The following is a 25,300-nucleotide window of genomic DNA, read 5'->3' on the forward strand; positions in this document are numbered from 1 at the left end:
ATGACTCAATGACAATTTGCATTTGGGGACTGGCCAGTCCGGGAGTACAACAACATCAGAGTGTTTGACACCGAGACCAACCACTGGCTGAGCATCACTCCTTCTACACGGCTTCTTAAAGGAAGATGCTGTGAGCACGCAGCCTTTGCCTACAATGGAGAGCTGTACATATTTCGTCACGAGACCTTCAATGACCTGTGGAAGTTCAATACAGAGACATTTTCCTGGAAGAAGGTTAAGCCTAAGGGGAAAGGCCAGCCTAAGAAGGTGTCTGGTATGGGATGTTGCATGGTGGGGGATCGTGTTGTGCTCTTCTATAGAGACCTGTACATCTTAGACTTGAGTCCAAGTCTCAAGACATTCTGCAAGCTGGCGGTTGTTCAGTACGGTCTGGAGCAGTCTGCACTCCCACACGACATCAGATGGGAACTGGCTGCGATGACATCAGGCGGGAACTGGAATCAGGCGGGAACTGGAATCAGGTGGGAACTGGAAGCAGGTGGAAACTGGAAGCAGGTGGGGATTGGCAGAGTGCGGGAACTAGCAGCATGTAGAAACCAGAGTGTAAAGTAGGAGAGTAGCGACACGCTTTGATACGCAAAGCGGGTGCCTATGGGCTATAGTTCCAAACATTGCTCCTATGACTGGAACTATCCCATTGAGATAGAATGAGCACTTCCTCATTCCATTGTTACAATGGGAGTCAACACTCTCTTACTATATTACTCTGGTAGGAACTGTCATCTGGTAGGAACCACCCGTTTCGACTGTTATCAATCGACAAGACCGCAGTGATCACTTCGGATCAGTACGACTTGTTTCGACGAGTATGGGCATGCTCTGCCGATTGATAAAACGAAAACCCGGAAAACGACAGGATTAAGGTTGGCGAACATGCATTAATATTGGGACCGTGCTGCGACATGCTTGCGGTTATGTTTAGGTGAGGGTATGAGGAGGCTTGTCGTTCTCAGTAGGCTCCCAGCATGTCCAGTAGACCGATTAGAGCGGTTAACGTGTTATCAACGTCCATCGCAGCCAGTAGGCTCCAGACTACATGCAGTAGGTCCGATCGGCTTGATAAGATCAGCGTAATAAGTAACCTACTGGGAATTATCGGTTGATTTTCGGTCGAAACGGCTGTTATAACAGGAAGTGTTATAACAGGAAGTGGCGTCATCTGTAACATGATGGGTCGTGAGTAGGTATGTCCCTATATTATATTATATCTCTGCTGTCGGGAGGAAACCTCTTACTCCAAAATCCTCATTTTTCAGGAAAGGGAAAAACAAATTTTAAATTTTTCAGAAATTTAAGAAAACCTTATATTTTTTAAACAAAGCAATACTGCCTCATCAAAGTTGATATTGTGACTTTGTATATTATCAGATACTTGCATGTGTCATTATATTATCACCACTTTACCCGAATACAGCTCAAGTGGAGTTAGGTGGTTTTCTCTGTCAAGATAGTTCTTATCAATGACAGAGAAACCTCTTAACTCCACTGACAATGGATCTCCAAGTACACACACACATGCACGCACAGTCGCACACACACACACACACACACACACACACACACACACACACACACACACACACACACTCATTATTTTTGTTTATCTTCCGCACGGCTCTGAGGATGAGCTGTAGTCAGTAGGCCTACCCCCACAGAGGCAGAGCAGTGGAGTTAAGTGTTTCTACTGACAGTTTGAGGATCAAATGGAGTTAAGAGGTTCTTTCAGAAGCGCTTTTTGATACTTTCCATTGGTTCAATATGTTCATAACAACACACAGACGTAAAGGTTGTTCAGTAGCATCGATTTATGAAACAAAAATCAAAAACCTCAAAAATGGAGTTATGAGGTTTCCTCCCGACAGCAATATATAATATACTGTAGCCTATATATTATATTTGATTGTTTTTTAGTGTGGCAGCCACACCATAGTAACCAGTAAGACGCCTGAGGGTGAGAAGCGACCTCGCCCGTGTGCACGCATCCGCCTGGGTGACGGCAGACTGGTGGGTGAGTGCTGGCGCTTTGGAATGGGGGGGTCAGATCAATATAAGATGAATTCTGTACCATATATGGAGCGTCAGTTTGGTCTCTAAAGTGTAGTTGTTTATTTGGTCTTGTCTCTAAAGTGTATGTTTATTTGGTCATGTCTCTAAAGTGTAGTTGTTTATTTGGTCTTGTCTCTAAAGTGTAGTTGTTTATTTGGTCTTGTTTCTAAAGTGTAGTTGTTTATTTGGTCTTGTCTCTAAAGTGTAGTTGTTTATTTGGTCTTGTTTCTAAAGTGTAGTAACACACACACACACACACACACACACACACACACACACACACACACACACACACTCTCTCACTCTCTCTCTCTTTTTCTCTCTGTCTCTCTCTCTCTCTCTTTCTCTCTCTCTCAAGCAGCAGACAGAATAAGGAGCTCTCTCTCTCTCTCTCTCTCTCTCTCAGGCAGCAGGCAGAGCATCGGAGGAGGAGGAAGGATCGTAACATTCTCCGTCGTTACAGAGTCGCGGATCCATCTATTTATGTATCTATCTACAGTCTCTCTCTGTCGCGTTCCGCTCCTGTCTTCAGAATAACACCCGTTCTGCGTCTGCAGACAGACAGACAGACAGACAGACAGACAGACAGACAGACAGACAGACAGAGGATCTGCAGCCAGTGTGTTGTGTTGCTCAGGCTGGTGTTTCAGGAGGAGGACAGATATCTTCCTCTTCGGAGCTGCGGGCTGTGCAGCTGTGTATCTGCACGGAGCTGCAGACATACAGTACCAGACTCTCTGGAGCAGCAGAGAGAGATCTTCTGGAGCAGAGATCCATCTTGTTGTTCGGAGGGAGCAGTAACAACAGACCAGGAGAGCAGAGATGACCGCTACCAGCAGCATGAAGGAACAGGCCAACAACAGACCGAACCCCAAGTCGCCGCAGCAGCAAGAAGAGGTACCGACCGTCCGTCAGTCAGTCAGTCAGTCAGTCCGCACGGGTTTCTGTATGCTTCTGGTGGCTTTGTTTTGTGTGTGTGTGTGTGTGTGTTCGTTTATCCGATAATTCTCTCGTACCACGTCTTTTTCGCGCATCACGTGTCTGTTTGTCTGTCTGTCTGTCTGTCTGTCTGTCGGTCGTGTCAGTGTGTGATTGATCTCAATTGATGTGCCCGTTGTTATGGACTGGTGACGGTCATAGTCTTTGTGTGTGTGTGTGTGTGTGTGCGTGTGTGTGCGTGTGCATGCGCGTGTGTGCGCTTTGCTTTCGATTTTCTAATATATGTTGTGTCCAAAATGCTTCAAATGGTGACAGATGTGATCTGACACCAGCATCTGTATCACAACCAGAGAGAGAGAGAGAGAGAGAGAGAGAGAGAGAGAGAGAGAGAGAGAGAGAGAGAGAGAAGTGGACGTGCAAAGACAGAGCAGGAGGACAGAAAGCAGCACCAATACATCCTTTATTTAATTCCTCATTCTGTCTCCTCTCCTCTCCTCTCCTCTCCTCTCCTCTCCTCTCCTCTCCTCTCCTCTCCTCTCCTCTCCTCTCCTCTCCATTCTAAATGCATTGCTCTCCTCTCCTCCTCTCCTCTCCATTCTAAATGCATTCCTCTCCTCTCCATTCTAAATGCATTCCTCTCCTCTCCTCCTCTCCTCTCCTCTCCTCTCCTCTCCTCTCCTCTCCTCTCCTCTCCTCTCCTCTCCTCTCCTCTCCATTCTAAATGCATTGCTCTCCTCTCTTCTCCTCTCCTCTCTCCATTCTAAATGCTCTCCTCCTCTCTCCATTCTAAATGCATTGCTCTCCTCTCTTCTCCTCTCCTCTCTCCATTCTAAATGCATTCCTCTCCTCTCCTCTCCTCTCCTCTCCTCTCCTCTCCTCTCCTCTCCTCTCCTCTCCTCTCCTCTCCTCTCCTCTCTAGATGTGTATGAGCTGAGCTGAGTTGAGTTGCTTTTCACAGTGCACTGTAGGCCATATGAACAGAAGACATGCATCAAATACATGCATTCATTGATTAATTGAGGATTGATTGAATACTTCATTAGTCAGAAATGTAAACAGTACAGTACAAAAGGTGGATTTTCAGGCCTGTTTTAAAGCAGGGGTTCTCAACCCGTGGGTCGTGACCCCTCAGGGGGGGGGGGGGGGGGGGGGGGGGGGCAAATATATATATATATATTTTTGCAACTGAATGGCTGGAAAATGGAAATTAAGAGTTTACATAGTACACATAGTACTAGTAATTCCCTTAATGATTAGATCTGGTTTCAGTATTTATTTATGATATATTTTCTCTATTAATAAGGTTATTTTTGTATTGGGGTGGAGACAGGGTGGAGAGGTGTTTTAAAGGATGCCAGTGATCTGCATTTGTTTTGAGGCAGTGTTGTAGAAGGAGAATTCACCCATGTTTGTTTAGAAAGTGGGTTGTACCAGATCGTTGTTCTGGCTCCCTCTACTATTGTGGCTGTGGGAGTCTCTCACTTTTTTTAGGTAGTTTGTCAGGTATGCGGGTACTGAGGGCATAGAGGGCAAAGCTGCATTTACAATTTGAAATGTTGGTTCCCAAATTCAATTGTTTCACTCTGTCTTCTACCCGGAGCCATCCTAGGCTATCAAAATAGGATGGTAAGAGATTGGTCATGGACCCCAGGCCGAGAAGTAGTCAAATCAGTTTGACTACTTGCGTGCTTGTGTGAAGCAGGGTGCCGGACAGCCTCAGCCTGATCACATGACAGTCATGGCTGTGTTGTTGAACACACACACAGCTTAACATCAAGAAAGTTACACGACTGACCCACTTAGGTGATGGCAATAATACTAATGACCGTAGTCTGACCGTGCAACATGAAAACTCCTGTCGGACGATCATTAAAAGTTGATTTCTCCCTCTGTCATTTCCTCGTATTTGTAGTTTATTGAAATAATGTCATGCATATTTGTCCAGTACATAGCCTACTGCAGGCCTGGTTGACTAGATTTAGAAGACATGTGTCCAGTGCATTGCCTACTGCAGGCCTGGTTGACTAGATTTAGAAGACATTTGTCCAGTGCATATAGCCTATACTGCAGGCCTGGTTGACTAGATTTAGAAGACATGTGTCCAGTGCATAGCCTACGGCAGGCCTGGTTGACTAGATTTAGAAGACATGTGTCCAGTGCATAGCCTACTGCAGGCCTGGTAGACTAGATTTAGAAGACATGTGTCCAGTGCATAGCCTACTGCAGGCCTGGTTGACTAGATTTAGAAGACATGTGTCCAGTGCATAGCCTACTGCAGGCCTGGTTGACTAGATTTAGAAGACATTTGTCCAGTGCATATAGCCTATACTGCAGGCCTGGTTGACTAGATTTAGAAGACATGTGTCCAGTGCATAGCCTACTGCAGGCCTGGTTGACTAGATTTAGAAGACATGTGTCCAGTGCATAGCCTACTGCAGGCCTGGTAGACTAGATTTAGAAGACATGTGTCCAGTGCATAGCCTACTGCAGGCCTGGTTGACTAGATTTAGAAGACATGTGTCCAGTGCATAGCCTACTGCAGGACTGGTTGACTAGATTTAGAAGACATTTGTCCAGTGCATAGCCTACTGTAGGCCTGGACTAGATTTAGAAGACATTTGTCCATTGCATAGCCTACTGCAGGCCTGGACTAGATTTAGAATACATTTTGTCCAGTGCATAGCCTACTGCAGGCCTGGTAGACTAGATTTAGAAGACATGTGTCCAGTGCATAGCCTACTGCAGGCCTGGTTGACTAGATTTAGAAGACATGTGTCCAGTGCATAGCCTACTGCAGGACTGGTTGACTAGATTTAGAAGACATTTGTCCAGTGCATAGCCTACTGTAGGCCTGGACTAGATTTAGAAGACATTTGTCCAGTGCATAGCCTACTGCAGGCCTGGTAGACTAGATTTAGAAGACATGTGTCCAGTGCATAGCCTACTGCAGGCCTGGTAGACTAGATTTAGAAGACATTTTGATGCTCTTGCTACTGAAATGATCGATTATTTATATGGAGAAATCCCATAATTTAACATGCATCTCTATGGGGGAGAAGGACAGCTTGCCCTGTCTCCTCGCTGCTAACGTGCATATTGGACAAGGACGGTTTGGGGAGGGACTTAGAGAAGGGATAATTCCCTTTGTGGTTAAGATTCACACGCACCACACACGCACGCACGCATGCACGTACGTGCACACACACACACACACACACACACACACACACACACACGCGCATTAGGCCCTGGTTATATGCACCATATGGATTTCATCTTCTCTACACGGTACCTCTGAGAGAAACATGGATGTTGTTAGAATAAAAAATCATTCTCTGCATGCTGCTGTTAATTGAAAGAACCATATATGCTATTATCCTAACACATATCTGCACTGCTACACGTTTCTGACCGAGGATAAGTCATTGATTTGTTTTTTAATTTAAAAATGTTCATGTCATATGGAAGCAGGGAAACATAGCTTCAAATTGACATTATTAGTCTAGTAGCCAGCACATAGAGCCCCATTGTGAACCCGGACATGTTGAGTACACCAACGTTTTATGTTAGAAATGTTGAGTATATGGGTCCCCAATGTAGAAACTGCCGGATGCTAACTTGCATATGTTGAGCAATTTTCATAATTGGCATAATATGTGACCATACCATTAACAACCTATAGAAGGCAAAAACAAATCCAAATTTCATCATGCTTTATGTAGCATGTGACATGTCAAACTAGGGGGTTTTGCATGGGCTATAAACGGCCATAGCTACCGTTTTAGCCTAAGGATTGTTTTGTGTGCAAAACTAATGCTTGGAATGGATTCAGCATCATGAAAACCCCCTAGTTTGACATGTCACATGCTACATTAACCGTTTCCGTCCATCCGACGTGTCAGCACGTCCTAGGGGTCCCAGTCGACGCGTCCTAAAGACGTGTGAGGACGTCCTAGCGCATCCTCAATGATACGGGGCGAGATAAGAATATTCTGAATTTTTCCCTTTTTTATTTGTCAGTTCGCCTCTCGGCTACCGTATGCTCCGCTCTGTCCCCATGTTAGCTTATCATTGAGTTAGCCGTTAGCGCGGCGGAAAGAATGACTCGTCTCTCCTAATCCAGGCTTTCCGTGGTGTTGAACGGATCGATATACTGGCGCTTCATTTCTGCTCCTCATCCGTCTCTCCCGCAAAATATGAACTTTTTGGATCATATATCGTATAAACTAAAACGATCGCAATGTAAGCTAGCTATGTAAAGTGAACTTTTTTTAGTAGATTGTTTCCGGGTCATGGCTTTCCGAGTAAAATCGGCCATGTTGTTCCAGCACCCCAGAGCTCCTATTTTGAAGGACTTCCGGCACTGATTGTGTTAAGCATGATAAAATTTAGATTTCTTTTCCTTATATGTTGTTAATGGTATGGTCACATATGCCAATTATGAAAATTGCTCAACATATGCAAGTTAGCATCCGGCAGTTTCTACATACTGGGGACCCATACTAAACATTTATAACATCAGTTTCTACATGCTGGGGACCCATACTAAACATTTATAACATCAGTTTCTACATACTGGGGACCCATACTAAACATTTATAACATCAGTTTCTACATGCTGGGGACCCATACTAAACATTTATAACATCAGTTTCTACATGCTGGGGACCCATACTAAACATTTATAACATAAAACGTTGGTGTACTCAACATGTCCGGGTTCACATTCATCTTGTGTGATATTGCATTTGCATAATGGTTAAAATATGTTAATTGCATAGTGTTAATATTTACAGTTTAAAAAGACTGGATTGAGCTATAAGGAATTGATTTCACAAACCGTCTATATTGATTTCATTTGAATTGCGATTTCTATTTGCATTAACGAAGCGTTTACTAAAACTGCAATTTTTTTGTGATTCAGTGGAGATTGAGCAATACTGCTGCCTGTAGCCGAGAGAAAACTCTAAGTGATACTGTAAGAGCCATTTATTTTCTATCCATTTATTTTCTATGCATTTTATTTCTATAATTGACGTCACGGTCAAGGCCAAGGTGTTGGCCTTGTCTAGGCTATATGAGGGAGTGGCTCACAAGGCTCACAAGTGAAGTGAAAGAGGCAACAGTTTGTTGACTGTATCATGAGAACAAAGGCTGTTGATAATGTCATTGTTTAACCTGCTGAAGTGACGGTAAATAAATACCATTTAATTCAAAACGAAGTCAACTTTTGGACATCAGTTTTTTGTTTTTATTATATACACGTCTAAACTAGATCTCGCTTTCAGTAACCAGCCCGTGGTGTCAGTTCAGGACTGACACTACAGATACCAAGATATTCATTTTCTGCACTATATTTGCACTTATTTACCGGTAACCCATTCTGTACAGGAACCCCTTTTGGTATTAAAGCATTCTGTTATACTTTAGCTATTGAAAAACAGCGAGTTACAAGCTCGTAGCGTGGCACCGAGCTTGTAGGCCTGCTATTTTTGAAAAATCGTGAAAATGTGTCGCAAATCTCTGAATATATATTCTTTCAGAGCAACATTTTTTAACTCAAATATTTGTTTCTGGTGCGGTCCCTGGCTGGAACAACATATTTTCAGATGGGGGTCCGTGGCCAAATACAGATAATTCTGGGCGTCCTTGACATGAAAAAAGTTCAGCACCGCACTGACACAGAAACATTTGGAAGATTTTGTAGAATCTGATCTCAGGTCAAAATGGTTAATCTACACTTAGCTTTATGAACCCCTGTCCGTCTGTCCGTTGTCAGTTTGATTAGCAGTGGCTCGCTAAGCGATAACGATCCACAGCTGTGTCTTCTTCTCGCCGACCGATTCTCTGACGCAATTAATTGCGATCATTTTGTAATTACAGAAAGCTTCTGCACACACGAACAACGACAACACTACAGGGTGTACTGCTCGTGTTATAGCAACGTCTTTTTCAACTGTTTGTTTCACAACTCTTCACTGTCCTGTCCTCTCTCTGCTGCTGTTCCTCTGGGAGAGAAGCCTCATCACAACTCTTCACTGTCCTCTCTCTCTCTCTCTCTCTCTCTCTGTGCTGCTGTTCCTCTGGGAGAGAAGCCTCATGTATACTCTGCAGCACGACGGTGTCACGCGCCTGAAATAGCAGACCTACAAGCGTGGATGCGACGCGTTGTGAGCGTGTAGATTGTCCGTTGTGTTTTTAAAATGTTTTTCATGTTGCATTTCACACTAGTCTGTGTTTCCGAGGCGCCTTGAATGCAACATCAGCACAAGCAGAGACGTGCAGAGAGTGTTGGAGAGGCAGGCGCTGAAATCCCGAGGGCACTTTTGGATCAAAAATAGCGAAAATAGCAGATCTACAAACTGGGCCCTCATCAAACCTTGTACACTCAAGAGAATGTCCCCGCTGCCACCCTTAGATCTCCATATATATGGAGCTGACCTGTTCTGACATTCCATATGTTGATCTGACCTCATCAAACCCTGTACACTCAAGCCACGCTCCATATATGGCCAGTACAGAATTCATTCCATACAGTATGTTGATCTGAACCCCACCATGCCAAAGCGCCAGCGCTCGCCCAGCAGTCTGCTGTCACCCGGGTGGAAGCGTGCACATAGTGGTCACTATGGGACCCTGATAAAGGCTTTTATAGCCGCAAACGCGTTGGTCTACTTTAACCCATTCTGGGCAGGAACCCCTTATGTTATACTTTAGCTATTGAAAAATAGCAGATCTACGAGCTTGTAGATCTGCTATTTTTGAAAAATCGTGAAAATGTGGCGCAAATCTTTGAATATATATTCTTTCACAGCAAACTGGGTGGCTGGCTGGGTGCGTCTGAGCACGAAAACAGCATGGTTGTTTTACACCACCTGTGCGCAACCTAACACACACACAAACACACACGCACATATTAACTGTATATATGGTGATTTTGGGTGTGCCAGTATAGTACAGTGACAGTACAGTACAGTAGAGGGTACAGTAGAGGGACCCCCACATGGGAACTCTGTCATTTCTCAACCATTTCGGACGTGGGGGGGCTCATCGGAATCGGGCCGGCACCCTGGGTGCGTTCCTGTGGGTCTGGAACAGAGTGTCTTGGACCTCTTTTTATTGTTTCATGTTTGAACCCTCGCCAACAAGCGATACCTGTTTTCACAACTACAAGGACCTCTTTTCAACGTATACATCAAACTGTTGTGGATTGATTGTGTCATCGATAGATTGATAATGTATTGATCAGGTGGGAATGGGATATATCACCTGATCAATAATGATCGACATGCATGTAGTCTGCTCTCGCATCTATTGATTATTTCATTAGTGTGTGTGAGAGTTGAGCCAGAAGGCAAAGCTCTCTGTCTACCGAGCAATCTTCGTTCCTACTCTCGTCATGAAGTGTTCCTACTCTCACCTATATGGTCATGAAGTGTGGGTCATGACCGAAAGAATAAGGTCGCGAATACAAACGGCCAAAATTACTTTTCTCCGACGGGTGGCTGGCATCTCCCATAAGCCAAATTCCAATACCCAAAATCTCGGCCACTCACTCACTCACACTCGGTCACTCCAGCAAGGAAAATTATGGTGAAATTGGTGAGCTGCTGAAACATGCAGGCGCGGAAGTACCGGGGGCGGGGGGGGTGTAGTTTCCCCCCAGCCCGTGACTCCAGGGGGCCTGGGCCCGTGACTCCAGGGGGCCCGGGCCCGTGACTCCAGGGGGCCCGGGGCTCAGGGGGCCCGTGACTCCAGGGGACCCGGGCCCGTGACTCCAGGGGGCCCGGGTCCGTGACTCCAGGGGACCCGGGGCTCAGGGGGCCCGTGACTCCAGGGGACCCGGGCCCGTGACTCCAGGGGGCCCGGGTCCGTGACTCCAGGGAGCCCGGGGCTCAGGGGGCCCGTGTCTCCAGGGGACCCGGGCCCGTGACTCCAGGGGGCCCGGGGCTCAGGGGGCCCGGGCCCGTGACTCCAGGGGGCCCGGGCCCGTGACTCCAGGGGGCCCGGGCCCGTGACTCCAGGGGGCCCGGGGCTCAGGGGGCCCGTGACTCCAGGGGACCCGGGGCTCAGGTCGCCCGTGACTCCAGGGGACCCGGGCCCGTGACTCCAGGGGGCCCGGGCCCGGGGCTGTCGGTGCTTTGGGAGTCCAGTTCGGCGAGGCCCGATCGTGCAGTCAACACCCCCCCCCCCCCCCCCCCCCCCCCGGTACAGGGTTGTTCCGCCTCTGGAAATATGTGACTAATTTTGACTGAGGGGCTGCCATTGGATTTTTTTGAATTTTCGTTTGACCCACCAGTTTTGGAGATATGGCTTATAGAGTCTAGTATGTGAAGAGTCTGCCTGTGCTATTAACTCATTTTGAGGAAAAACAAAAAAAAACCTGGTGAAAAGCGATGGCAGGCTCTCAGTAAAATCTGGTCACATATGTGACCATCTTGTGGACGATTTACACTCGGACAGTGCCAGGGCCGGATTAACACCTCTGAGGGCCCCTGGCACTGAAGCTCGAAGGGCCCCCCTTCACGCGCGCGCGCAACATTTGTGCTGTTTCGGAGCCGTTTTGGGGCAGTTTTATGCCGTCATATTGGCCTATTTCCCCCCAGAGTGACAGCCAATCTAGCGCATTGTTGCTAGCTGGGTCCCAATTCATCCGAAATCAACAAGATCATGTACTTGGTGACAAGTTTTAGATTTTTGGCATGATGTTAGGTATGGTTATAAGGTTTTCAAAAACCATCGCAAACGAGTTGGGCTCGCCCCCCCTAGTGGTCTGTTTGCAATGAATCTAAAATTAAAGTATATGTTTAAAAACCAAAATAATTGATAAAAGAGATTTTCCAATGGATTCTGTTAGTTATTTGGGGTCCACCCATAATTCCGATGACCCGGTGTTCCGAAGGGTCGGTGTTCCGACGATATATTTTGGGATCGGTGTTCCGACGATATATTTTTAGGTTGAGTTGAGTTAAGCTATAGGCCTACTGTCTTGTATTGTGTGTGCGTGCGCGCGCGAGAGAGAGAGAGCTAGAGAGAGAGAGAGCTGCCGCACCCGCGAGTCACAGGAGTAGGAGGGGCCCGGACAGGAGTCAACCCACAGAGCCTAGTCCCTGCAAATTCTAAATATGTCTAGAATTTGAATGGACAGGTATCAGTCAAAAGGGAGACATCGAAGAGGAAGAATGGGTGAAGAAGGATAAACGTATGGATTGTCAGAACAGGTCAGCTCCATATATGGAGATCTAAGTTAGATGAAATGTAATTTTAGTTTAACACATTCATGTAAATTGAGCCACAACAAAATATTTTATTTCAGACAAAACTAGATAAAGTGCCCCTCTGGGCACAGGTCTCCACCAGGGCAGGTCAAGTTGTGGCCTCCTGGTGGCGCTATAATAGGCCAATATGAAAAGGGTGCCACTTCTTCTTAGACGGACAGACACACACACACACACACACACACACACACACACACACACACACACACACACACACACACACACACACACACACACACACACACACACACACACACACACACACACACACACACACATTTAACATCTTTATTTGCATTCACATTTTACAAGAAATTCTTGAACACAAACAATAGTGGATGCGCAAACTTGAACAACTCTACAACAAGTGCTTCAGGATACAGATCACGGGTACAGAAAGCATCGCCTTCTCCATATATGGCGAGTTGGCGACTGCCAATTATTGCACTGAACAGAATGTAGCCGATGCCTGATCAGCTCTCGGCTTGGGCATGCCCCTCACGACTGATTTATGGACATTACCGAGGCTTCCAAATATGAACACAAGTAGTTTACATTTGTAGCCAAGCTGTATAATAGCATCCTTAAGACGATGGTACTTAAGCACCTTGGTAAGGAATGCCTCTTCCAGACTGTGGTCAAATGTACATGCCACTTCCAAAATGGTCACACACACATACACACACACACACACACACACACACACACACACACACACACACACACACACACACACACACACACACACACACACACACACACACACACACACACACACACACACACACACACACACAGTGCAAAACATACTCTCTCCCCATGCCTTCGGCCTGGTGGAGACAATAAGTTAGCTAAGCAAAAGATCTGCATTATGTCTAATAAAGGCCATCGGAACATGTATTCAAAATATTTTAGATGTACATTAGACTTGTATTGATTATCAAATAATTTAAAAGTAATATTTGTCTGCATGGACACTGACCAAGTGTTCTCCAATGGCAGTCTGGATTTGAGGCATTGCTCCTCCCACCATAAGAAATAGACCAATCAAATCAATTGTTTTATGTCAAGTACAGCTGTGTCAAGACATGTGTGCAGCATTGGCTGTTAAAACTCAAAGGTCTAGGAGGCAGAAACCTTAGCTGGCTCATTTTACCTGATGGCCCACTTTACCTGAGACCACCCTACATACAGAGATGCAATGCAATGACAGTTGAGTTGACCAAAGTTTGGCGGAGCCTCGCTGCTGTTAGCACAAATTGTGCCAGTGTGTAAGGACCTTAAACGTCCATTCGTTCCTTTTAATATTTGCATTTTTAAAAGAGAGAGAGAGAGAGGGGGGGGGGGGGGGGGGGGGAGAGAGAGAAACCCACGGCCACTTTCCAGTCCTATTTTGCGCGTATGTGGGGCTCTCTCTCTCTCTCTCTCCCCTCTCTCTCTCTCTCTCTCTCGCGCACAATACAAGACAGTAGGCCTATATAGGCTTAACGACGCAAATATTAAAAGGAACGAATGGACGTTAATGGTCTGCCTGAGGCAGGGCTGCAGCGCAGCCGGCTCAGAGCATGCAGACTGCCGAGTTCAACCCAAAAATATATCGTCGGAACACCGACCCCAAAATATATCGTCGGAACACCGGCCCTTCGGAACAGCGACCCTTCGGAACACCGGCCCGTCGGAATATTGATGCGGACCCAGTTATCTTCCCCCAATTTTTTAGTATGTTGTTTAGTATACCAAAAAATTGGGGGAAAATAACTTCTGGAAAGGCATCATTTGCAAGATGGCGTCCACGAGGGCTGCCGCAAGCTTAAAAGGCCTATAAACTGGGATTTAATACATATAAAATCATAACAATTATGTTGTCACTTGGTGACAAGTTTTTGATTTTTGGCATGGTGTTAGGTATGGGCATAAGGTTTTCAAAAAACATCGCAAACGAGTTGGGCTCGCCCCCTAGTGGTCCTTTTGCAATGAATCCTATGTTAAATAGGCCAGCATTGGATTCATTGCAAACAGACCACTAGGGGGGCGAGCCCAACTTGTTTGCGATGGATTTTGAAAACATTATGCCCATACCTAACATCACGCCAAATATTTAAAACTTGTCAACAAGTGCATAATTGATATGATTTTTTACATATTAAATCCCAGCTTTATAGGCATTTTGCAGCTATCGTGGACGCAATCTTGAAAATGATGCCTTTGCAGAAGTTATTATTTCCTACATTTTTAGTATGTTATTTAGCATACCCAATACTAATAGAATCCATTGGAAAATCTCTTTTATCAATTATTTTGATTTGTAACCATATACTATATATTAGATTCATTGCAAACAGACCACTAGGGGGCGAGCCCAACTCGTTTGCGATGGTTTTTGAAAACCTTATAACCATACCTACCACCATACCAAAAATCAAAAACGATTTTAACGAATTGGGACCCAGCTATATATGCTGCTTTACACACAATTGCACTTTTCAGCTGCCCTTCTCACCAACAATAAAACACAAATCATTTATTTATTTATTTTATTTTTTTAGGGGCCCCTGGTGCCCAAGGGCCCCTGGGCACGTGCCCAAAGTGCCCATATGGTAGATCCGGCCCTGTCGGACACTGACGTTATGTGATTGTCTAGACGATTGTCACATAGCAGGTCACCAATTTCACCGTAAAACCTCCATGCTGGAGTGAGCGAGTGTGAGTGAGCGAGTGGCCGAGATTTTGGGTATTGGAATTTGGCCTATAGAGATAGGGTGAGAAGTTCAGTCACACGGGAGAGACTCGGAGTAGAGTCGCTGCTTCTTCGACTGGAAAGGAGCCAGCTTAGGATGGTTCGGGCATCTGGTTAGGATGTCTCTCGGACGTCTCCCTAGGGAGGTCCTTGAGGCACGTCCCACTGGGAGGAGACCCCGGGGCAGACCAAGGCGCAGATGGAGGAAACACATCGACTCACTGGCCTAGAAAATGTGATATTATTGGCTATTGTCTCCAGACGCTTTGCTTTGCCCCCCCGCCACTTGTCCCACTCAAGCGATAATTCTTCCCCTCAAATGAACAGTTAGCATCTGGTCACCCTATGGCGGGATTAGCCTCTGGGCTTGACTCACAGGGCGAGGGCACATATACAGTAGGCTTGACTCACAGGGCGAGGGCACATATACAGTAGGCTTGACTCACAGGGCGAGGGCACATATACAGTAGGCTTGACTCACAGGGCGAGGGCACATATACAGTAGGCTTGACTCACAGGGCGAGGGCACATATACAGTAGGCTTGACTCACAGGGCGAGGGCACATATACAGTAGGCTTGACTCACAGGGCGAGGGCACATATACAGTAGGCTTGACTCACAGGGCGAGGGCACATATACAGTAGGCTTGACTCACAGGGCGAGGGCACATATATACGCTCCAAGAAGACGCCTAGAGCAAGAGCCTCTTTCTGGCTTTTATCCCATTCAGGACGTGAACCGCGGCACCGAGTGCCGCGCTACGAGCTTGTAGATCTGCAATTTTTTTCTAAAATTTGTGAAAATGTGGGGCAAATCTTTGAATATATATTCTTTCGCAGTGAATGTTTTTAACTCAAATATTTGCTTCAGATGGGGGTCGGCGACCAATTACATATAATTTTTGGGGTGACATGAAATAGTTTGAGAACCACTGATATAGAAACATAGGCCTAGGTTTTTCAGAAAACTGTTTTTTTTTTTAGAAGCGTTTTTTGAGTGGTGCAAACCACTCCAACAACCAGCTTTGTCTGTATCTATGTATGTGTCTATGTATGTGTGTACCTGTACCTGTGTGTACCTGTACGTGGCCCCACGTACATGTGAGCATGGTTGCTATGGTTAGTGTGTGACGTCACTGACTAGTTGCACCACTCAATTCACACGGGTGTGATTTCTTTTTAGAATTTGCCTCAGGTCTAAATGGAATTAACAGCTGGTGGATGGAATTGACGCTCGTAGCGCGCGGCTGCAATTTGTAGCGTCGGCAAAGCGTCTTCTGTATTCTTTTTTTATGCCAAGTCGCAGCCGCGCACTAGCATGTCACTTCCAACCAGGAAGAGACGCCTGGACTAGGCGAATTATTTCGGTGACTACACTCATACACAATGTATGTTGAAAAGGCCCTCCAGGTGGGGCCAATTAGCATTATTGGACAGAACTCACTGATTGCGGTGTGAGGCAGCTGGACCACAGCTCTAGCAGAGAAAGGTTTGGTGTTGAGCCTGTGTGCGTCCATGGAAATGCAAGTGTCATATTTATGTTAGTTTCATGTTAAGATTTATGTTTTTATATAACTTAGGTTGATATATGCATATTTGATTTTGTATTGTGCAGTCCAGGTAGGGAATGAGGCATTACCCCAGGTGAAGGAGTTTAAGTATCTCAGGGTCTTGTTCACGAGTGAGGGGAGGACGGAGAAGGAGATCAGCCGGAGAATCGGAGCGGCAGGGGCGGTGTTGCAGTCGCTGTACCGCACTGTTGTGACGAAAAGAGAGCCAGAAGGCAAAGCTCTCTGTCTACCGAGCAATCTTCCTTCCTACTCTCACCTATATGGTCATGAAGTGTTCCTACTCTCACCTATGGTCATGAAGAGTTCCTACTCTCACCTATGGTCATGAAGTGTGGGTCATGACCGAAAGAATAAGGTCGCGAATACAAGCGGCCAAAATTAGTTTTCTTCGATCGGTGGCTGGCATCTCCCTTATGCCTTAGAGATAGGGTGAGAAGTTCAGTCACACGAGAGAGACTCAGAGTAGAACCGCTGCTCCTTCACCTGGAAAGGAGCCAGCTTAGGTGGTTCGGGCATCTGGTTAGGATGCCTCTCGGGCGTCTCCCTAGGGAGGTCCTCGAGGCACGTCCCACTGGGAGGAGACCCCGGGGCAGACCAAGGCGCAGTTGGAGGAAACACATCGACTCACTGGCCTTGGAACGTCTTGGGATCCCCCAGGAGGAAGTCACTAATGTTGCTCTGGAGAGGGAAGTCTGGAGCACTCTGGTGCACTCTGGTGCCCCCGCGACCCGACTATCGATAAGCGGTTGAAGATGGATGGATGGACGGATGATTTTGTATTGTTGTATTTGTTTCAGAACCACACCTGTAACATTAAGATAATTAAACAACTAATATGTGAAACACCAGCCTCATCTTTGAACCACAGAGCTCTGACCGGCTCTCCATGGTAGTTTGATGCACCTGAATCAGCTTCAGTCTACTCTCAGTTTCAATGTACTGTACGTGTGTTGATGTTTACCGTGTTAAGAATACAACAACAGCCAATAACCTTGGAGAGAGAGAGAGAGAGAGAGAGAGAGAGAGAGAGAGAGAGAGAGAGAGAGAGAGAGAGAGACCAGATGAAATATTCCTAGCAGGTGTGAAAGTGCTCAGAGTAACGGATGCCCTGCGGCTCCACACTGCATAACAATGTTCTGTACTTTCATACATTATTATGGGATGTCTGCTTCAGGTCTGTCAGACACCTGGCTGATAGCGACAATAAGCCACTCCACCCATTTCTATCTACCTCTTGTAGATTTTGTTTATTATTATTACAAAACACACATTGACCACTTCAGCCCTATATATACATTTCGGCCATTTGAAAATAGCAGATCTACAAGCTCACAAGAATGTGTTACCATGTGACACTTTGTGTCCTTGTAGATCAGCTATTTTTCAATAGCTAAAGTATAACATAATGCATAACACCAAAACGTGAGTTTTTTTTCTCTGATCCATTTTTAGAGGGTTCGTATAATGGAAGGTTTTGTGCATGCTGTAGAACCTCCCGTACACCAGGGGGTGACGTGCATGTTGGTGGCCTAGTGTTGTTGTACTACACTTAAAAAAACACTTTTCAACCTACCTTCATATAATTGACATCTTTTTTTAACACCTTGAGGGCCCGGGCCTATTTAATCCATTAATAAAATGTGCCCATCGTTTATAGCGCCCGGACCAATTTTACAGACGGACCGGATGTTGTTGTGAATGTGTGTGTAGCAGCTAACAATAGCCACACCACTCTAGAGTCGATCGACAACAACGGGAGGTAAGAATAAATCTATCGCGACTAGCGACTGGACAGCGGAGGGCTGTCAAACACAGGATCTTTTTTCATAATTAGACGGGATGATTTAGATCGCGAGTTATGAATGTTTTAAGATTTTCGTTGTCGTCAGCTAAACAGGCAGGGAACATTTTCGATGACGTGTCACTGTTGTGCAACACCGAGGATTGCGCAACAAGCGCCTCTAGGCTGTAGAGCGATGCGATCAGTTTTCATAGCACTAATTTGACGGAGATTAATCAATCTCCATCTCGGGCAAATGACCGTGCACTTGAACTTGACGGTGATCTCCGTCCTGCGCCTCCAAGGTGTTAACAATATGTTTTTCAAAACAATATTTAGATTTGTATTATCGTGAGAACGATGGCTTTCATTATAGCATTGTAACTTTTCAGGATTAGAAAGCCTGACGTTTCTATTAGCTTGGATTCCCTATCGATGATGTCACTGGTGGACGAGTTTCTGAACTGCCCACAGCCCTCCTATGAGACACAGACCGAGTAGGGAAAAACCTCTAAGGTATTTTATCATGATCATTGGTGAGGACCAATTATATGAAGATACAGTACGTTGAAAAATGGTGAAGTGGTCTGTGAGCACTGAGCGGACACCAACACACAAGGCAGGATCAGAGTGGGCCACCACGGCCGTTTATTGTGATAAGTGCGCTCAGGCACGCGGCATTAATATGCAACTCAGAATACAGAATGTCTCTAAACAACGGACAATCCTCCTCTTCGCTGCCGTCAGTCGCACAGGCAGGAATGGGGGTTAGTTAGGGTCCTTTTCCCTAACTGGGCTTAGTCGCCTCAATATAAACCACTCCGGGTCTGACAGGTACTATATTGACAGGGATAGCCTACTGCTGTCAGTACTCCCCCGGGGTGGTGGAGCTCTCACTCTCTCCGTGGTAATTATAGATTCGTCCAGGGCGACGGGTTACCTATAGAGGAGAGAAAGACGGACTTTAATATGGTGCTCATATTAATATGGGTGTAGCCTGGTGTGAGGTAGAGCTGCCGGAATTGTCCAAAAATTACATTCGGATATTCGTTTTAAAAACCCACGTGGATTCGAGCAATTCGACCCATTCGGATTTCGATTCCGATTCGGGTCCATTCGGGGCCATTCGGATTTTTTAATAATTATATTTACACCAATACAACCTGAGACATAACGTTTAAGATCGCATTGCTGGCGCAACTCTCTCTCTCTCTCCGCGCATTGGCGCTGCTGAAAACCGAGTTGGAACACAACGCATGCATTCTCCCGTAAAACTTCACCGACATTTTTCTTAAATGAGCAATCCTAGCCTTATCAAAACGAGGCACGGAGGCAGTATTAATTCACAGAACAGAACACTGCATTGCTGCTGCTGCTGCCGGACCGGCGCCGCACTTTTTATAATTTCCTGAACGATAAAGTCGCTTCATGATTGAAGATTGATGAGTGATAGATCTGTGTGTTGTTGTCTAAAAATATACTCTCCCGTCCGTCCGAAACAACACCGAAGCAAAATAAGTTTCGGCGTAGGCCAGGCCTGTCCCCGATTCTGATCACTATAGGTACGCTGTTGACGTAAGATTTCACCCTTCTGAGCAGCGTACACTCACTGCGCAAATAACGTAAAAGGCCACCGCGGCCCCGCCCGCCCTGTGCTCACCGATGTTTGTGCCCCGTCCGTGCGCAAATGACGTAGCTCATTGCGAGGCAGCTGATTTATTCTTCAATGTATGCCGGTGTCGGCGTGTTGCGTGGCAAATATAACTAATCTACAAGCTCACAACGCTTACCCACGGCACCGTCTCGCGAAAACTTGCAAAGCATTTTTTTTTTTTTATTCGAATCTTAATTTTATATATTCAGTTATTCATTTATTTTTTTGATTCGAAAATTCGTTCGAATATGGAATATTCGTTGGCAGCTCTAGTGTGAGGGAATGGATGAGGTATCGCTTACCGCCGAGCATGCCCGAACTGTCCCTCTCAGTAGTCAGTGGGGAATGAGAGCAGAGGCAGTCAATCCTTCCCTTCTAACCTTGGCGTAGGTGCGTACACTTGGCCTTGAGCCAATAGGTAGGCGGGGTAGTATGTCTGGTCGATGACGAGGCCAAGTAGGCGTGTTCCCCTTGGCTGCGCTCTGCCTCCTCCCCACTGGCTGTCTGGGCTCCAATGCTCACCTGGCGGCTGGTTGCCTAGCGACACCCCACAGGTCCTTTAATGTATGCTACAGGAAGTGACACAGGAAGTGCAGTGTTGCCATGTGTACTCATCATAAGTGACTTTGCTTTTCTGTAAAGTTTTTGTACATTATTGGTGTTTATTTGGTCTTGTTTCTAAAGTGTAGTTGTTTATTTGGTCTTCTTTCTAAAGTATAGTTGTTTATTTGGGCTTGTTTCTAAAGTGTAGTTGTTTATTTGGTCTTGTTTATAAAGTGTAGTTGTTTATTTGGGCTTGTTTCTAAAGTGTAGTTGTTTTTTTGGGCTTGTTTCTAAAGTGTAGTTGTTTATTTGGTCTTGTTTCTAAAGTGTAGTTGTTTATTTGGTCTTGTTTCTAAAGTGTAGTTGTTTATTTGGTCTTGGATTTCCTCCGAGGTGTAAAGCCTGGAGACGTTATGAGGTTATGTTTTCATAAACCTGCTTGCTTGTTTTCTTACAAACATCTGGCATCCCTGGACACATGGTGCAACCTGACAACGCACACACACACACACACACACACACACACACACACACACACACACACACACACACCCCTCCCAAAAGCAGATGACTGGTGCTAGTGAATACCATAGCTCAGATGTTCAGCTGATGACTGGTGCTAGTGAATGCCAAAGCTCAGAGGTTCAGATGATGATGACTGGTGTTAGTGAATCCCATAGCTCAGAGTAAGGCTGAACGATTAATCGTTTTCAAACCGAAATTGCGATTTGAAACCACGCGATTAGCAAATCGCAAAGGCTGCGATAAAAAAAAAAATCATAATCAACCCGGAGCGCGTCTGATCCAGTATTTACAACACGGCTATACTGTGCTCTCTATTCTAACCAATCAGAAGTGTCCCTGCAGTGCATGTGACTGCAGTGCATGTGTACACGCTCGCGCAGTGCCCAAAACAAAGTCATCATTTACGTCTACTCTGCTCTGTGTTCAGTGCGTTGATGCTAATGCTACCATGCTAGAAGTCAGCAGCAGCTGAGGAGCAGATAGCGTCTGCGGAGCCCGAATAAACTTTCTTAAATCCGCACAATTTAATCCCAAAGAGATCAGGCACTTCGGGGATATGGCATTATTTTGGTTTTGACATTACAGACGTCCAACAAGAGAGTTTTGTGCAAGACTTGTCATGGTAGAGCGACAGTCAAAACATCCCGCAGCAACACCACAAACCTTCGCATGGCACGGGCGCTGTCCTGCTGTCCTGTCCCCTGTTTATTTTATTAATGCTACATTGTCGTCGTCGTCCCCGATTCTAGTGAACCGGTACCCATTGTGGTGCATGTACATTTGTAATGATTTGTCTGAGCGAGGTCCGCGAAATTGTACCGAGATCCGAGAGCCATCATTAAAAAAAAGCTTACACCAGGACCCGTGGTGGGAAAATAGCCGGCCAACAAGCTCATAAACATTAAAGTTAAAGCTTGTCTTAAACCTCAGACAAAATGATCTCTAATAATTGATAGCCTAATTCTGTCATCACATCTGTCAAAATGTAGCCTACACTTATGCAATGCATATGCTTTTATTTGGTTACAAAAATCCCACCCGTGTGCAGTGAGGGGCGCTCTTATCATCGTACATCATCATGACGTAAAATAGACACTAGGCCTATTTCTTTGCTCAGACAATGACATAAAATTGTCAATGGGAATTTAATGTTTGTGTAGGACGTTTGTGAACATACGTGCACTGGATTTAGGAGGGGCTACTGCCCCTCAAAAACAAATAAATCAATTGAACATAATATCTAAATGTGAATATTAAATGAGAATCACAATATTGTGCTCTGATGATTAGATAACTGTAGCCTAATAGCAATTGCACTTAAATAGAAAGTCTGGAAATTACATTGCATTTATGGTCTGTATCCAGAGAGCTATTTACAATTATTTCTAACATTACAATTTTAACACACATTCTTATTGTAGTTAATTAAACACAGGTCAATTTGGTTAGTTAGCCTACATTATTTTGAGCTGTCTCACATCCTGTGAATCCTGACATCACTGCCTGGTAAAGTAAATGAATGGTATGCCATTTGGTAATGTTTCATTACTTTTTAAATGGACACAGTGAATACTAAATTGAAGCTTTACTTTTTAAGTGGTGCAACCACTTCATTATGGAGCTTTGTGTGTCTGTGGGTGGGTGGGTGGCTGGCTGGCTGGGTCTGTCTGAGCACGGAAATAGCATTTGGTTGGTTTTCACAACCAAGTGTCACTGTTGCGCAGCCTAACTGTATAGGCCCTATATGATGATTTTAGGTGTGACATTACAGTACAGTGACTGTACAGTACAGTACAGTACAGTACAGTACAGTACAGTACAGTACAGTACAGTACAGTACAGTACAGTACAGTACAGTACAGTACAGTACAGTACAGTACAGTACAGTATAGGGACCGCCTGGGGACCCATACACGGTAACTCTTTCTCGACCGTTTCGGACGCGGGGCGGCTCGTCTAAACCGGGCCGGCACCCTGGGCACGTTCCTGTGGGTCTGGAAGTTTCGGGGACCCCCCCGGGGGCGCCCACACGGAGTTGCACCACTTACTTCACACGGGTGTGATTTAAAAAATATATATCGCGAGTCAAATCGCACTCGCAATATTGGTCAGAAAAATCGCAATTAGATTTTTTTCTCAAAATCGTTCAGCCTTAGCTCAGAGGTTCAGCTGATGATGACTGGTGCTAGTGAATGCCAAAGCTCAGAGGTTCAGATGATGATGACTGGTGTTAGTGAATCCCATAGCTCAGAGGTTCAGCTGATGATGACTGGTGCTAGTGAAAGCCAAAGCTCAGAGGTTCAGATGATGATGACTGGTGTTAGTGAATCCCATAGCTCAGAGGTTCAGCTGATGATGACTGGTGCTAGTTAATCCCATAGCTCAGAGGTTCAGATGATGATGACTGGTGCTAGTGAATCCCATAGCTCAGAGGTTCAGATGACTGGTGCTAGTGAATCCCATAGCTCAGAGGTTCAGATGATGATGATTGGTGTTAATGAATCCCATAGCTCAGAGGTTCAGCTGATGATGACTGGTGCTAGTGAATCCCATAGCTCAGAGGTTCAGCTGATGATGACTGGTGCTAGTGAATCCCATAGCTCAGAGGTTCAGATGACTGGTGCTAGTGAATCCCATAACTCAGAGGTTCAGATGACTGGTGCTAGTGAATCCCATAGCTCAGAGGTTCAGCTGATGATGACTGGTGCTAGTGAATCCCATAGCTCAGAGGTTCAGATGACTGGTGCTAGTGAATCCCATAGCTCAGAGGTTCAGATGACTGGTGTTAGTGAATCCCATAGCTCAGAGGTTCAGATGACTGGTGCTAGTGAATCCCATAGCTCAGAGGTTCAGATGATGATGACTGGTGCTAGTGAATCCCATAGCTCAGAGGTTCAGCCCCCGTCAAGCTGTTGCCAGACACCAGACAGCCGTGGACATTTTCTCTGTCGGCCAGCGTCTTTTCCGGGTTTTTAGACAGCTGGTGGATGGAAATTAAGCTCAAGCGTTTATGGGAATCTGGCCGTCGCGGCATTCAGCCGCGTGGGTGGAGCCTCTTTTCCATCCACCAGCTGTCTAAAAACCCGGAAAAGACGCTCATGGCCGACAGAGAAAACGGCCGCGGCTGTCGGCTCGGGTCTGGAAACGCTGTCATGCAGCCTATAAGCAGAGCCTGGTCGCCGTGGTAACGCTCTGTGACAGGATGTAAACGCTGTAAAAGTGGCTCATGCAGAAACAGAACACTTTGATGGCGTTTCCCTCGTTTTGCAGCAGACTGGCGTTTCATCATGTAACGTGTTGTTGGCTGTTTAAAATGTGATGCTGCTTCATGTTGTATCTCTGATACTGTACCAGCGCAGGGGGTCTTTAACCAAAAGCCGAGGACCCCCTTAGCTGAGAGACAGATGAAGCAGGGACCCCCTTAGCTGAGAGAGAGATGAAGCAGGGACCCCTCAGCTGAGAGACAGATGAAGCAGGGACCCCCTTAGCTGAGAGAGAGAGAGATGAAGCAGGGACCCCCTTAGCTGAGAGACAGATGAAGCAGGGACCCCCTTAGCTGAGAGAGACAGATGAAGCAGGGACCCCCTTAGCTGAGAGAGATGAAGCAGGGACCCCTTTTGCATTCTAGTTTTTCCTTTGTTTCTGCTTTAAGTATGTGTTAAGTGTTTCTACATTATTGCAAAAAAGATTGTACCCTGTGTGATTGAAAAACAATAAAAATATGAATCATAAAAAAAAACTTTATTTGTATAGCACATTCCATGACATGAAATGCAGCTCAAAGTGCTTTAACAACATAATAAGAGTGACGCAGAGAGTAAAGGTCCCTGCACACAGAGTTCAGTTTTCCGAAAAACGCGTCCAGTGTGCAACCACCTTAAAGGACCACTTCACCACCATCTTCATATAATAGGTCCTCACTAATAATCATGACGGTCTGTATAATCTACTCGGTCTGTGTCTCATAGGAGGGCTGTGGGCAGTTCAGAAACCGTCCTCCAGTGACATCATCGATGGGGAATAAAGCTAATAGAAACTGCAGGCTTTTGTCCTGAAAAGTTCCAATGCGAAAATGGAAGCCATCGTTCTCACGATAATGAAAATCTAAACATTTTTGTAAAGAAATCTTGTTAAAAGAAATCTGCCTAATGATGATGTCACTGGAGGACGGTTTCTAAACTGCCCAGTGCCCACAGCCCTCCTATG

The 25,300-nt window shown here is 45.7% G+C and overlaps 1 protein-coding gene across 2 annotated transcripts in view; it reads left to right on the forward strand.

Moving 5' to 3' along the window:
• The first annotated feature begins 2,514 nt into the window (after positions 1-2,514).
• The window catches only part of dpp10 (dipeptidyl peptidase like 10), a 70,752-nt gene continuing 47,966 nt past the window's right edge, over positions 2,515-25,300 (forward strand). For both annotated transcript variants that reach the window (XM_079519170.1, XM_079519171.1), the window contains exon 1: positions 2,515-2,964. In XM_079519170.1, the coding sequence (XP_079375296.1) occupies positions 2,890-2,964 (75 nt within the window). In that variant the 5' untranslated portion in view covers positions 2,515-2,889. The remainder of the gene's footprint in view (positions 2,965-25,300) is intronic.

This window comes from Electrona antarctica (genome assembly GCF_951216825.1).
Source record: "Electrona antarctica genome assembly, chromosome: 13".
NCBI lineage: Eukaryota > Metazoa > Chordata > Actinopteri > Myctophiformes > Myctophidae > Electrona > Electrona antarctica.